The sequence below is a fragment of the Quercus suber genome, unplaced genomic scaffold (assembly GCF_002906115.3).
Source record: "Quercus suber isolate HL8 unplaced genomic scaffold, Cork oak 2.0 scaffold_9, whole genome shotgun sequence".
NCBI classification, from domain to species: domain Eukaryota; kingdom Viridiplantae; phylum Streptophyta; class Magnoliopsida; order Fagales; family Fagaceae; genus Quercus; species Quercus suber.
In genome coordinates, this window is record NW_027069475.1 from 1,711,387 (window position 1) to 1,727,235 (window position 15,849).

The following is a 15,849-nucleotide window of genomic DNA, read 5'->3' on the forward strand; positions in this document are numbered from 1 at the left end:
TACTAATTAGTTTGATCATTCCAATCATATCATCAAGTTTGGTTCAGCCTCAAACACGTCAGGTACAAAATATCCCTTATCTCACTTTCTTGGTTCTTCTACTTTGTCTCCTTCCTATGCAAATTTTTGCTCTCTTGTCACTGTTGTTTCTGAACCTAAGTCTTATCATGAGGTTGTCCAAGATCCCAAATGGCAGAATGCAATAGCTGTTGAGATTGCTGCATTGGAATCTAACCAAACTTGGGCTCTCACTCCGTTACCTCCCCATAAAAGGGTATTGGCTGCAAATGGGTGTTTAGAGTGAAGTATAAGGCTGATGGCATAGTGGAGAGGTATAAGGCATGCCTTGTAGCTAAGGGTTTTACCCAACAAGAAGGCTTGGACTTCACTGACACTTTCTCACCTGTTACTAAGATGACAATTGTTAAAACTAAGGAAGCTGATACCGTACCATACTGGCCGGTATGGCCGGAATTCTTCGTACCGGTCGATGAACCGGTACCGAAACACCTTCAAAATGTACCGCTCAAGATACCGGCCTATATCGGACAATACCGGCCGTATCGGAGTATACCAGACGTTTCGGCCGGAAAAGAGAAATTCGGCCGGTACAAAAACTAAAAGGAAAATTAGAAGAAATGCATGATTTGAACAAACCCCAGTGCAGCAAGTTGCCACCACATTGACATTGCCGATTAGATCTTCTTCTTCCTTTTTTTTTTTTCTTCTTCTCGTCTGTTTTCCTTCTCCGTTGCTTTGACTTCTTCTCTTTTTGGCTGAACAAAAACAATGCTACGTGGTTTCTCTTTCATTGTTTTGTGTCTTATTTGAAATTTCCTAAGCCCTTTCACACGTGACTAACTTTGAAAATGTCAAAAACTTATATTTTTTTAATAAAAGATGGGCTGAATGGTTCAGCCTTTCCTTTCTTTTCAATTTTGAGCCCCACGTTATGTGATGCATTAATTGCATCACATCAATAGAACTTTTTTTTTTTAAGTGGCAACTTTTTAGTTTTGTTTGTATGGATATGCAACGAGTAATTAAGTTTTTTGTTTTTTATATTATGTTTTTCTTTTTATGCAATAAACAATTGAACTAATGTTTTATAGTAAATAGAAAATTTTGAGGTAATGTTTTATGGTAAATAGAGATTTTGTGTGTGTGTGTGTATATATATATATTAATATATAAAATAGCGGTAAACCCGAAACGGTACACCGGTATTGACCAGTATCCGAAATATATCGTACCGCTGGCCAAACCGGTATAGCCTCCGGTACGGTATTGACTCCCTTGGTTAAAACCTTGCTTGCTATATTTGCTGTGAGGGGTTGGCACCTGGCTCAGCTTGATGTAAACAATGCTTTCCTTCATGGGGAGCTACATGAGGAGGTTTACATTTAGCTTCCTCAAGGATTTTACAGCAAGGGGGAGAATGTGGTATGCAAGCTTAACAAATCCTTATATGGCCTCAAGCAGGCATCAAGGAAATGGTACTCAAAATTCTCATCCACTATTCTAAAATGTGGATTCAAACAATCGAATTCTGATTACTCCCTTTTTACCAAGAAGTTTAATCAATCATTCGTAGCACTTTTGGTGTATGTGGATGATATTCTTATAGCTAGTAATGATGTCCATGCTGTTGAAGAGCTTAAGGTGTTCCTGGATCAAGAGTTCAAACTAAAGGATCTTGGAAATCTGAAATTTTTCCTTGGTCTTGAAGTGGCTAGATCAAATAAAGGCACTTCCTTATGTCAAAGGAAATATGCTTTGGAAGTGCTCAAAGATGCAGACATGATAAGATGCAAGCCTAGCAAAGTTCCTATGGAGCAAAACTTAAAGTTGAGCAAATACCATAGGGAGCTGTTACTTGATCCTAGTGTTTATAGAAGACTAGTTGGTAGGTTGATGTACCTAACCATTACCAGACCAGATATCACATACTCAGTGCACAAACTAAGCCAATTTATGTCAAAACCAAGAAAACCTCACCTGGATGCAGCCTATAAAGTGTTACAGTACATAAAGCGAAGTCCTGGACAGGGGATTTTTTGTCATCTATATCAAATTTGCACTTAAAGGCATTCACAGAAGCAATTTGGGCATCCTATGTTGACACTAAAAGATCAACCACTGGTTATTATGTCTTTTTAGGTAATTCTTTGGTTTCATAGAAGTCTAAAAAGCAGTCCATAGCCTTTAGATCTTCTGCTGAAGCAGAGTATCGAGCCATGGTAGTAACTGTATGCGAGATGACTTGGATATTGGCTTTGTTGAAGGATTTAGAAGTACATCATCCAAAACCTGCAATGCTGCTTTGTGATAACCAAGCAGCCATATATATTGGTGAGAACCTCGTGTTTCATGAGAGGACCAAGCATATAGAAATAGATTGTCACTTGGTCAGAGATAAGGTTCAAGATAAAGTCATCAGATTGTTTTTCACTCCTACTCACTCACGGCTAGTTGATCTTCTCACAAAGGCTCTTAGTGGTCAACAATTGAAAGCATTACTTACCAAGATGAGCATTGTGAACATTCATAATCCTGATTCTCATCTTGAGGGGGAGTATCAAGGTTCTGACACAGATTAGAAAGCAAGAAGAGAATGAAACAAAAGAAAAAAGAAGTGTAGGGATGAAGTCTGAGATAAATGACAGTTGTGCAGTGTAGTGCAGACCTGTAGCTTAGTGGTATTTTTAAGCAAAATGTGTTCACACGTGAGATAACTAACAAACACACATGTTATAACTTTACCCGCATAATTTGGGATATTTTAGCTTGCTCTGTTTTCTGTATTTAGTCATAAATACATGTACAGATTCATTCAGTTGAATAATATACAAAGTTTTCTTCATTCCATTTTCTCTCTAACTTTATCTTCCTCTCTTCCTTCAATTCTTTGTACTATGTGCTTCCTTATACCCTTAATGATGATAGATGAAATCCTAGCTCAACTGCGAAGGAAACTGCTTGGATTGCTGCCAGAGCTTCAACGTCCTCGATGGAAGGTGGAAGCGTGATATTCTCGGACAAGGAAGCAAGGACCTGACCTTGATGGTTTCGTATCACCACACCCAACCCTGCTCTTTTATCTTCTCTAAATACAGCCCCATCAAAGTTTGCCTTGAGTTTTGTCATTGGTGGGGGTTGCCGTCTGACTTGTTGACCTTCTGCTCTCAGTAACTGAGGTTGTCACTCTAGAAGCACCTGCAAAAAATCATGTAACGGTAACATTTAGGTGGCAAAGGGGGCCAATTTGATTGTAAGGGAAGTCTTTCTAGCTGACCCTAACTTGGTTCTTGCAATACCATATCGTCCAAACGAGAATGGCGAATTTCTCCATATCCTTACTTTCAGCAATAATGTGTTGAACTAAAGCCTGAAAAGTTGAGAAGCGAAACTCCTCTGAAGCTCCACTGATTATTTAACTCCCACACCATCGACAGTTTTGGGCACTCCCAAAGTGCATGAAGGATTGATTTGGGAGAGGCACAACAATGATCACAAGTACTCTTGGTCAGAACTTTCCTATGAACCAGATTTGTCTTTGCTAGGATTGCATTCTTATAGGCTCTCCACAAGAAGTTCCTAACTTTATTTGGAACTGTAGCCTCCCAAATATTCTTCTAGAGAACCTGATGAGGGCCTGGGTTGTTTAAGCTTGTAATTTGACTTGAATTTTCCTTAATAAGAAAATTATAGCCTAATTTGATGGTATAGTTGCCTGAAGAGACAAATGGCCAAATTACTTTATCCTTAGTCCGATTCTGACTCAAAGGGATGCTTAATATCAATTCAGCTTTTGGGGGAGTGAACAAACCATTGATTAATTTAGACTCCCACCTATGAGAAACCGGATTGATGAGATCCACCACTTTGGCTTCTTGAAATCCTCCCACTACTGGTAACCAAGCATCATTCCACACGCTGATATTCTCCCCACAGCCCATTCTCCATCTTGCGCCTCTCTTCAACACATCTCTTCCTTTCAATGTACTCTGCCAAGCATAAGACCCTCTTGATGATTGAGTAGCCTCCATGATGGAACAGTTTGGAAAGAATTTTGCCCTAAAAATTCAATAAAATAGATAATTTTTATTGTGTAGGAGACGTCATGCTTGTTTTGCTAAGAGAGCATCATTAAATAAGGCTAGATCCTTGAAACCCAGACCTCCATCTTTCTTTGGTTGACAAAGATTCTCCCACTTCACCCAATGGATTTTCCTATGGTCTCCTCTTTGTTCCCACCAAAATTTCTTAACAAGACTTTCAATCTCAGAACATAGACCTACTGGAGTTCAAAGCAACTCATGGTATAGGTGGGGATTGCCTGAACCACTGCTTTAATTAATACCTCCCTACCTGCTTATGAAAATAGCTTTTCTTCCCAACCTTGTAGTTTCCTCCACACCTTTTCCTTGATAAAGTTGAAGCTAGCCTTCTTCCTCTTGTCCACAAATGATGGTAACCCCAAATACTTCTTATATTGCTTGATTTCAGGAACTCCTAAGGCTTGCTTTATGTGATTTCTCATGTCTTCTGAGGTGAACTTGCTAAAGAAGATGGTATTATTGTTCTTATTAATCTACTGACCAGAACATCTACCATAAATCTCCAAAATTTCAATTACTTTTTGGCACTCCTACACTGTTGCCCTTCAAAACAAAAGACTATCATCTGCAAATTGATTTGAGTACCCATTAAGGAAAGTTTTGTAATTTTTATTTGGTTTTATGTGATTTTGGTGAGGTTCATTGCTTCAATATTTCAATCAACTGTTGTTATTCAGGTGTGGCCCATGTAGGTCTGATTTGGATTTCTCTTTTTTTTTTTTTTTAATAAATTTTATAATTACTTTTTTTTTCTAAAATTAAGATTTTTTTTTTTTTTTTTTTTTTAATAAATTTTATAATTACGTTTTTTTTCTAAAATTAAGAAATAAAAAAATAATTATTAACTAAGGTCTAAGATGATGCCGTTTTGCTAAGTTAACGGCAGAATCTAACAGCACATTAACAGATGACTTAATTGGGAAGAAATGAAACTTAGATAACTGAAATGACAAAATCCAAACTTATAGGATTAAAATTTAAAAAAAAAAATGTTAAAAGTTAGAGGATGGATTTTGTATTTTGGCCATAATTTTATTGGGTCTTTTTTTACAAACTCATTATTAGATTACATTACCCATTTATAATGTTACACACATACAAAATATTAGGATGATAAAAATTAATAATTATCTTATCTATAAAATGTTTAAATTTAAATTTAACATTATATACAAAATATTAATTTATGGATCATCAAATAATAAACAACATCCGATTAACATAGAATTGTTGTACAAATTAATTAAGATAAATAATATATAATTTAATAGTGATATTTTCAAAACTATCCAATAAAAAGTGAGAAGAATTCACATTAGGCTTAACTTAATTCTAACCTTCCTCTCTTTCTCTACAAAAACGTTAATTAAAATTTGGTTTCTAGGTTGATGGTTGAATTATGTAAACAAATAACTTTTTTTTACACACAAAATTAATACTGACAAAAAAATTACATAATTTTTGTCACAACGTTTTATCTAACAAACTGTGAGTGATAGAGAAAAAATAATTAGTTTATGTGAAAATAATAATAAATAACCGATCACAATCTAAATAATTGTAACTTTTTGTAAAAACACAAGAGTTTGTTTAGACCTCCAAATTAAATTATGGCTAGATAGTTTTTACTCTAACTTATACCAAGTACGGAACAAGGGTAAATGAGCGCAAATAACAGATATCACTACTCTAAGTCATATCCATCCATTATCAACAATAAAAGGTAAGTTTAAGAGTAGGGAAGAAAAATGCAAACACAAGATAACAGCAAAACGTGTTATCGAAGAGGAAACTGAAGAACTCAGTGAAAAACCTCTCTGTGACCCTCCAAATCGAAATTGATCCACTAGAGAATAAAGTAGGAGTACACGAATAACAAAAAACTCTTTAAGCCTAGTATACTCCATGTACTTAAACCTTCTAAGCTCCTGCTACCGACTGGCTTCTCGAAACCTTGTCTTCTTTAACTTTTCAAATCCCACAATTCAGCCCGATTGCATCAGCCAATGAATGGCTCCTTCCATTGCTTCACAGCAACACCAAATTCTCACTTTACACTCAAGATGGTCTCAAGGATATAAAGATGGAGAGGTAAGAGTTGAAGAAAATCACAAGGAAATCTGTAAATGATTGTGGGTATAACAATATCTAACTCGCAAGTATATTTTCAAGGGTTTTCCCTTTGAAAAGCAGTCCTTACAATTTGTAGGTAATAATGATATATATAGTGTGTATAAAAATTTGGTAAAGCAAACATAACATTTTACCAAACAGAAAGTTTCGCGAGTACTTCGTGGGATGGTCTTTCCCGCAAAACACTCGCGAAAACCACCAGGCTGACATGACTTTTCATCTTCTAGTTTCGTGCTCTACACATGGCTCTTTTGTGGGTAAGTTTCTCATGAGAAACTCGCGAAATTCATTTGTTCATCATTTTAAGTTTGAGTCTTCACTCTCTCACAGTCATACCTTACAATTGAAACCCACATACATACTGAGAAAAATAACTGAAAAAATTACAATCAAATTTAATACAAAATTAAATCCAGCACAAAATAATTATAAATTACATCTTTACAAGAATCACTGAATGATGATAATGGATTCCACGTATGCTCAACGTTAACTTTACCTTTATTTTCCGCCATTAACAACCTGACACCCTCTGGTCATAAACTTATTGTCCTGTTAAATTGTCCAAAAGGTACTTTACATGGTCCCCGATGTTCATGCATCTCATTTATATGCCTCTAGAATTCTGGCATATATCAGCATCTGACTTTGATACACAAGCAAGCAAACAGAAACAGAACTGCAACGTCCTGTCTTGTCATGCGCACAAAGATGATGTAAAATTATTCGCCGCTCAATTCCATCAAATTTTTTTTTTTCTCCAGAGAATATACATATTTCCATTATATGTTAATATTCTTTACACTTGTTTCTGGTGCGATAAATATCATGTTTACTTAACATCTGAAATGAAACTTTCAAAGGGTTCTAAAAATAAAATAACATTTTAGAGGATTTTGTCTTTCTATTTATAATATAAATTGGCTCTAGGTCTTATTAATCTAAATAGGAATATCATATATTTGTAGAGCACGTAAATTAATATTAATTACAACCACGTTCAAATATAAAACCTTATATCTTTTTTTTTTTTTTGAATTTTATAAAACCTTATATCGAGCATTACGTTTATTGTAACATAAATAAATAAAATAGTAGTCACTCAAGTGTTAATTTTGCTTCCACACTCTATTTTTCTTGTCTATCACCCAACTCCAATTCTACCATTTCTTTAGAAAACAAATGAGAGAGTTCCAATAATGTTAGTTAATCAAGCTCTATAAAAAAAAGTTTTACAAAAATTAAAAAGAAGGTAAGGGATAAAAAGAGAATTAAGAAGAGCAAAATACCCTTCAATGAACAACTTGAACCTGTCAATTTTATTCAGTTGCTTCCAATATATTGCAACCAAAACTATCCACGATATTACAAAGAAAGACAAGTAACCTCTCACTTAAAATATCTTCTATATTTATTGTCTTCAATAATCAGACTATGACCACTTCCACTCATGATAGCCCCCCAAGTCAAACTCTTGATGCCTCGGTTATTAACCACCCTGCAATTACTTCTTATCTCCCCTGGTTGGTTATTTTGCAAGTCACCCAACTTTAGCATTCCATTCACAAGGGCTTTGAAAAACTCACTTTGGTCTTTGCTAAACAACTTCACAAAGTTTCTAGTCTGTGTGAATGTGTAAAGTGTTTGATCAGAATTGAGAAACCCTCTCCCTGCAACCAAGTCCTTGAAGTATTGATTATCAAACACACGGGGTGTTGCATCAAGGTCTCCTGTGACATTTTGGTCTACATTAGTGGGACAGAGCATTTTTAGCTTCTCTCTAAACTTTGATTCAATGGCAGGGTCAGGTTGGCCAGTCCCAGATTGGTTATAAAGTCGAAACATGATGGAAAAACAACGTGCTGGCCAATAGAGTGAGTCCCAGAAAGAGCTACAAGGTCTTTGACAGAGAGATTGAATTTCTTAAAGAGGTCGATGAGGTAACTTGCATTAGATCTTGGGCTTGGCATGATTTCATTTGATTCTTCTAGCTTGGGAGTTAAGCTGTCCAATCTTCCTAGACTCACCTTCCAATCAGGTCCTCCAGTCTGCTTAAAGGCAACATTATTATACAATCACATTCTATTCTGAAACTTTTGCAAAGGGAATGGCATGTTTGCCTTTAAACTATTTACTTTTTATTTGGTGCCAAAATTTGTCCAACATAGCAAATGGGCTTAATCAAGTGTTGCGTATAACCTCTTGCACATATCTTATTGAGGTTTTTATGCTATTCGAAATTGACATTTCTAGATAAATTTCAAAAACTGTTTATACCACTATAAAGGAAAGAGTAGGTTTTGATTGGAGATAATAAATTTGATTAGTGACACTTTAATAATATAATAAATAAATATTTAAATAATATTATACAATCACATTCTGTTTTGAAACTTTTGCAAAAGGAATGACATCTTTGCCTTTAAATTATTTACTTTTTATTTGGTACCAAAATTAGTCCAACCTAGCAAATAGGCTTAATCAAGTGCTGCGAACAACCTGCCAACAAGGGCTTGATTGAGTGGATAAGGTTCGGATGCTTCGTGCACCACACCTAGATTCGAATCTCGCTACCCGCAGGAGTTGGGCAAACTTTGTGGGGTTTATCCCCCACACACTTTGGCAAGCGCATACCTTCAGCCGGGAGGTTTGTTAAGTGGCTCCCTTCTCGGGAGTATAATATTGCCATAAAGGCTCCCATGTTTTGTTTCTCAAAAAGGAAAAAAAAAAAAAAAAGTGCTGCGTACGACGGTTTGGACATATGTTATTGAGGGTTTTATGCCATTCAAAATTGGCACTTTCTAAATAAACTGCAAAAGTTGTTTATACTACTATAAAGGAAAGACTAGGTTTTGATTGGAAATAATAAACTTGATTAGTGACACTTTAATAATATAATAAAAAAATATTTAAAAAATATTTTTATAATAATTTATTTATTACTAATTTGTTAGTTATAAAAAAATATTTATACCTTAAATATTTCCGAATTTCGGTTCGAAATACCATAATTTCATAAGGTAACTAAAGTTATAAGGCTTTNACATAGCAAATGGGCTTAATCAAGTGTTGCGTATAAGTGTATAACCTCTTGCACATATCTTATTGAGGTTTTTATGCTATTCAAAATTGACATTTCTAGATAAATTTTGAAAACTGCTTATAGGGCCGGCTCAACAACTTTGGAGGGCTGGGCGAAAATTTTAAGCGGATTTTTTTATATTTAATATTAATCAATAATATATATATATTAAATTTTTTTATTTAATGAGAAAAAATTTATAGATAAATAAAACAAAATTTATAATTAAAAATGATAATTTAACTAAAAATAATTTTAAAATATAGAACAATAAAACTGATTATTGTAATTTTTTAAAAACCGTGACTATTTTAAAGTCTAAATTTGCACAAATAAAAATTAATTTAATATATGATTCAATAAATTAATATTATCTGTAATACAAATAAGTTGATATGATATAATCAAATTATTAATTGGTATAAAATAATAATAAAGTGAAAACTTTGGTCAGATAAAACAAAAAAAAAAAGGTGAGAAACCGTATGGGCTGCACTGCACAGTGGCGCCATATGCAGCCTGTGTTGCTGTGCCCCTGTGCAGCAGTGCAGATAAGCAAATATCCAGCGTTCAGCCTGTTCTCTCATCCTATGGCTAAGTTTTAAAGCAAAAATCGTGTCCTCTCATACAGAAAAAGGTCCTAATAGCAAAATAGTGTCTCATGATGGGACTCCCATCAAATAATTGTGCAGTGAAATAAACTAATTATATTTATATATATAACTTAAATAATAGAAGATCATCACTTCATTTTCGGAAAGGCAAAGAGAGGAAGAAGATTACCTTTGATAGCTATGAATTGAAGGGAATCAACAAAAAAAAAAAAAAAAAAAATTTCAAGCTAGACTGATTGAAGGGCCGGCTAAACTTTGAAGGCTTAGGCGAATTTTTAAGTAGATTTTTTTATATTTAATTATTAATAAATAATATATATATTGAATTTTTTTATTTAATGAGAAAATATTTATAGATAAATAAAACAGAATTTATAATAAAAATAATAATTTAACCAAAAATAAAATTTAAAATATAAACAATAAAATTTGGTTATTTAATTTTTTTAAACATACCACTTTAAAGTCTAAACTTGCACAATAAAAAATTAATTTAATTATATATTCAATAAATTGTATTACTGTAATACAAATATACAAATAGTTGATATAATACACATCAAATTATTAATTAGTATAATAATAAATAAGGTGAGAAACCTTAGTCAGATAAAAAAAAAAAAAAAAGGTGAGAAACCGTGTTCTATAACAATGGGCTGCACTGCACAGTGGCGCACTATGCTGCCTGTGTTGCTGTGCCCCTGTGCAGCAGCGCAGATCAGCAAATATCCAGCGTCCAGCCTGTACTCTATCATCCTATGGCTAAGTTTTAAAGCAAAAATCGTGTACTCTCATAGCAGAAAAGGGTCCTATATAGCAAAATAGTGTCTCATGATGGGACTCCATCAAATAATTGTGCAGTGAAATAAACTAAAGATATATATATATATATATATATAACTTAAATAAATAGAAGAGTCATCATCTTCATTTTCGGAAAGACAGAGAGAGAAAGAAGATTACCTCTGGTAGCTGTGAATTGAAGGGAATCAACAAAAAAAAAAAATTTCAAGCTAGACTGATGTATGCCATTATAAAGGAAAGACTAGGTTTTGATTGGAGATAATAAATTTGATTAGTGACACTTTAATTTTCATTTTTGAAAAAAAGAATTTTGAAAATTAAAAAAAAAAAAAAAGTAATGACAGCTTTTATAATTCTCAAAAAAAAATATTTTTAAAAATAAAAATCTTAACATGTGCCCTCATGACCCACATTAACCGAACCCTACTAATAATAAATAAATATTTAAATAAAATTATACAATCACATTCTGTTTTGAAACTTTTGCAAGGAAATGACATTTTTGCCTTTAAATTATTTACTTTTTATTTGGTACCAAAATTAGTCCAACCTAGCAAATAGGCTTAATCAAGTGCCGCGTACGACCTTTTGCACATATGTTATTGAGGGTTTTATTTATGCCATTCAAAATTGGCACTTTCTAAATAAACTGCAAAAATTGTTTATACTACTATAAAGGAAAGACTAGGTTATGATTGGAGATAATAAATTTGATTAGTGACACTTTAATAATATAATAAATAAATATTTAAATAATATTTTTATAATAATTTATTTATTTCTAATCTGTCAGTTATAAAAAAATATTTATAACTTAAATATTCGGCCATGATTATAATATCTGCGCATGAAACAAGTCAGGCAACACTTCTCTAAAGCCTCCTTGATTTCATCGATGACTTCGAAGGACCTTAACGAATTTATATTCGACAGGGCTTGTTTTTCTCCAGGAATAGTTGGTGTATCATCCAGCAATACAGAAGCATCACAACCCTATTAATTAATTAATATTGAACTAATGTTAGCATACATATCTGGATTTCACAAGTCNTGTCAGTTATAAAAAAATATTTATAACTTAAATATTTCCGTTCGAAATACCATAATTTCATAAGTACTAAATTATTTTTAACTTTTTAACAAATTATTATTTTTTATATAATTAATAATACATGTATACAACATACATATATATATATATATAAAATAAAATTCATAGTATGCTCTCCTTTTAACTCATCATCAGTTCCCCCAAAACAAAAAAAAAAAACACACTTTTTTGAAAAAAACACACTTATTATCAGTTCATCACACACATCCACTTGTGTGCATATGTATATATATATATATATATATAAATAAAATAAAATTCATAGTATGCTTTCCTTTTACTCATCGTAAGTTCCCCAAAAAAAGAAAAAAAACACTCATTATCAGCTCATCACACACAACCACTTGTGTGCCCCATCATCGAGCTAAAATAATATAAGTACATTCGCCTTAAATATATGAAGGAATATTGACACCCTTAAAGGAAAATAAATGAAATTAACAGATAGGAAACATGAGCAGTGTCAAAAGTTTTGTAAGTTACATTAACAAGGCAATCATGGAATTGAAGGCGCATGACGGAGGCGACGCTCCGGGGTTCTCTAATCAAGGCTTTGATCATGACATCTCGGACGATGAATTCGGCATTTGGGCATGTTTGCGAGTAAAAATCTGGCCGGAGTTGGGCTGCTGCGGCCATGGTTATGTGTAAGAGAAAGAGCTGGAAGAAAGGAGACATAATTTGTGCACTAGTAGGTGGGTCTGTAAAATGCTCCAACTTGGTTAATTTTGTGGGCATTTACATAGCCTCTTGAATAGTATAATGCATTTAAATATAGTTTAGGGGTCCCTCCACTTTGTTGTGTTATGATATTATCCGATCTCTCTTCCTTTCTATTTATTTATTTACTTTTTTTAAGAAACATTTCCCCTATTAATTTATCAGCAGGATGGCTGAGCCCATTCCTGTGGATTTAATGGAGTCCAAATTTAGAAGGGAAGTCACAGATATTCTTGGCATCGGTATACCAATTCATAATTTTTTTGAATTTGCCACACCAAATATTAATAATAAATTGGCAAAAATAGCATGGAATGAATAAGAAATTAATATTTTTTATATTTGCTTTAAGTTGTTATTATTAAAAGTGGTAAAAATCTTGAGTCCCACATAAAAAAGAAATAGATAATATATGAGTTTATATGCTCATGAGTTGGATATTAGGTTGGGTTTTGAAATATGTGTACCAGTTTACTTGTTCAAATAATAATATTTTATTATTTTAATATTTGAGTTAGTTATTGTGCACTGCAATTATTACTGAAACAGACTATCTGTTCGGTAATCTATAATTTTTCATAGTCTCTCTCATTCATAAAAATAACTTTTTAGAAAACTCTCCGAGTGAGAATATTTTTGTGCATTTCATTTTGTGTCAAAAAGGGAGAAAGAGACAATGAGTAGTTCGCAAAACACGACCTTGTGTGCTTCGTTTTTGTGTTGTAGATTATTTTATCCTTAAAGGCAAACGTTCGTGAGTCTCAAGGCACCATAGTGATTGTGCGAGGGACGAAATCTACTTTAAAGAGATTGTATCAAACACAAAACTTGATCTGAACTGTTCATTATTCACCTATTTGGCCTATAAGTGTTTAATTTTTTACAAATTTCTCTTCATATATATAAAGTATTTATTTATTATTTTTATTTATTATATTTATTTTTGTTATTGCTTATTCTAAAATCTGTGTACGACTCTTTTTACTTTATCATAAAAGTGAATTATTAAAATATAACCATCGGTCTTAAAGTAGATTTTATATATTTTAATTTATTTTTGTGGTTTACGGTGAAAGGAATTTTATGTCGGTTGAAAAGCACTAAATGAGCAACCGTATACCCCCTGCCGCCCTGCGCAGAACTTGGAAATACTGAGTGAGTGTTTATCCTCTATCGTGAATATCCATGTACTGGTTTGTTTTATAATGTTAAATTGTTGAACTTTCCTCTCAAAAAAAAAAAAAATTTGTGAACTTTCATTTCTTGAAAACGTTGATTTTCGTGCTGCAGAACTTGTTTTATAAATACTGTTTGTTAGTTGATCTTTCTTTCTTTTCGATTATTATATTATTTTATTAGGACTTTTTTGTCTTATTTGAATCTTTGTTTGACTGGACATTGGTCTATATATTTGCTGGTGGTTTGTGCGTATTGTGTCTGACTCTGCATTGTTTGGTCTTGAAGTATAGTTGGCTTATAATATATTATATAGATCATTCGCATCAAGTCTTTTATAAATATGTAAAATATATATTTTGATTATTTTTACACATTTTAAATCAAAAAATCCTTTACATCAGTTCTTTTAAAATTATTTAAATTTGTGTAAAATTATAGACGAGCTACAGTATCCGTGTAAATTTACACGAGTACTGTAGCTCATGTATTTATTTTTTTAATAGTTTTTTTTCTCTCTCTCTTACTGACACTCAGCTCCCTCTCTATCTCAGACGCTGCCCTCTCTTTCTCTCCACAATCTTTTCATCCTTAGTTCTCTCTACCTATCTCACATCTCTCACTTTCTCGTTCAAAGCATGCCACCAGAGTTCACAGCGTGGTGAGATCGGCGCTATGGGTCACAACGTGGCGGTGATGATCGATGGCAGTGATGATCGATGGCGGCGATGATCGATGGTCGATGGTCGATGAGCGTGGCGAGGTCTCGATGATCAATGATCGATCAATGATTTTTTCTTTGATTTTAGGTGGAGATCGGGGTTGATTTGATGTTGCTTTTTCTTTGATTTTGGTTGATCTGTGTGGGTTAGTGGCTTTTGGTTTCTGATGATGGTGGTGATGGTGGCTGGGCGGTGATGATGGTGGCTGTATGTCTTGAACAAGAACAACAAGAACACAAACTTAAACCCAATTACATAAACCCAGAAATTAAAAAAAAAAAAAAAAAAAAAAAAAAAAAAAAAAAAAACCAAACCCAGATCAAAGTATACCTTGAAGAAGATCAAAATGAACAAAATTCCAGATCAAAATGAACATGCGCCCGAGCTCACGCAAGCGAGGCCGAAGCTCTGCAAGTCGAACAAAAGGCACGCGCCTCCACGGCGCTCAAAACCTTCTCGATCTACCGCTGGACCCCGAAAACCCGACGAAGCTGGAGCTCCAAGACTACCAGATCGACCTCAAGGACTGCGGCCCCATGGTCCTCGACGCCCTAATCAAGATCAAGAACGAGGTGGACCCCACGCTCACGTTCCAGCGATCGCGCCATGAGGGATCTGCGGGTCCTGCGCCATGAACATCGACGGCTGCAACGGGCTCGTGTGCCTCACGAAGATCGAGTTCGAATCGTCGACCTCGATGATCACGCCGCTGCCGCGCATGTTCGTGATCAAGGACTTGGTGGTGGATATGACGAACTTCTACAACCAGTACAAGAGCATCGAGCCGTGGCTGAAGAGGAAGAACCGCCGGAGACGAAAGGGAAAGAGGTTTGCAGAGTAAGAAAGATAGGGTGTTTTTCTTTCTTTGTTCTTTGGTTTTTTTTTTTTTTTTTTAAATTTCTGGGTTATGTAATTGGGTTTAAGTTTGTGTTCTTGCTGTTCTTGTTCAAGACACACTTTAGATCTCAATTCATAAATTTTTAATTTTTTTATTCTGTTTTAATTTTTTTTATTTAGTTAAAATTAATAAATTTTTTTAATTTATATGCTGACGTGGCATTTTTAATGTCAAAAAATATTTTTTTTTTATTAATTAGGCCACGTGGACATTAAACAAATATTATTTATTATTGCCGTTTGTCACGTCAGCAATATCCGTTCTGATTAACGGCAAGGACCAAAACGGAACCGTTTTTCAGGATAGGGACTAAAAGCGGTAAAAATAAAATTTAGGGACTAAAATAGAAATCGCCTAAAAATGTAGGGACTAAAATGTGTAAAAATAATCAAAATATATATTTTACATATTTATAAAGACTTGATGCGAATACTATATAATATTATTTAAGCCAACTATACTTCAAAA

At 33.6% G+C, this 15,849-nt stretch overlaps 1 protein-coding gene and 1 pseudogene across 1 annotated transcript; one reads left to right on the forward strand and one right to left on the reverse strand.

The window, feature by feature from the left end:
- Nucleotides 1–7,550: 7,550 nt before the first annotated feature.
- LOC112039489 (peroxidase 17) lies at nucleotides 7,551–12,620 on the reverse strand. The gene is given in 5 exon segments (XM_065777291.1): nucleotides 7,551–8,119; nucleotides 8,122–8,302; nucleotides 9,819–9,871; nucleotides 11,609–11,747; nucleotides 12,349–12,620. Coding segments are annotated over 5 exon segments (1,104 nt in total). The 5' UTR covers nucleotides 12,604–12,620; the 3' UTR covers nucleotides 7,551–7,643.
- Nucleotides 12,621–14,464: 1,844 nt separating this feature from the next.
- Nucleotides 14,465–15,849, forward strand: part of LOC136069114 (succinate dehydrogenase [ubiquinone] iron-sulfur subunit 2, mitochondrial-like) — a 2,601-nt pseudogene continuing 1,216 nt past the window's right edge.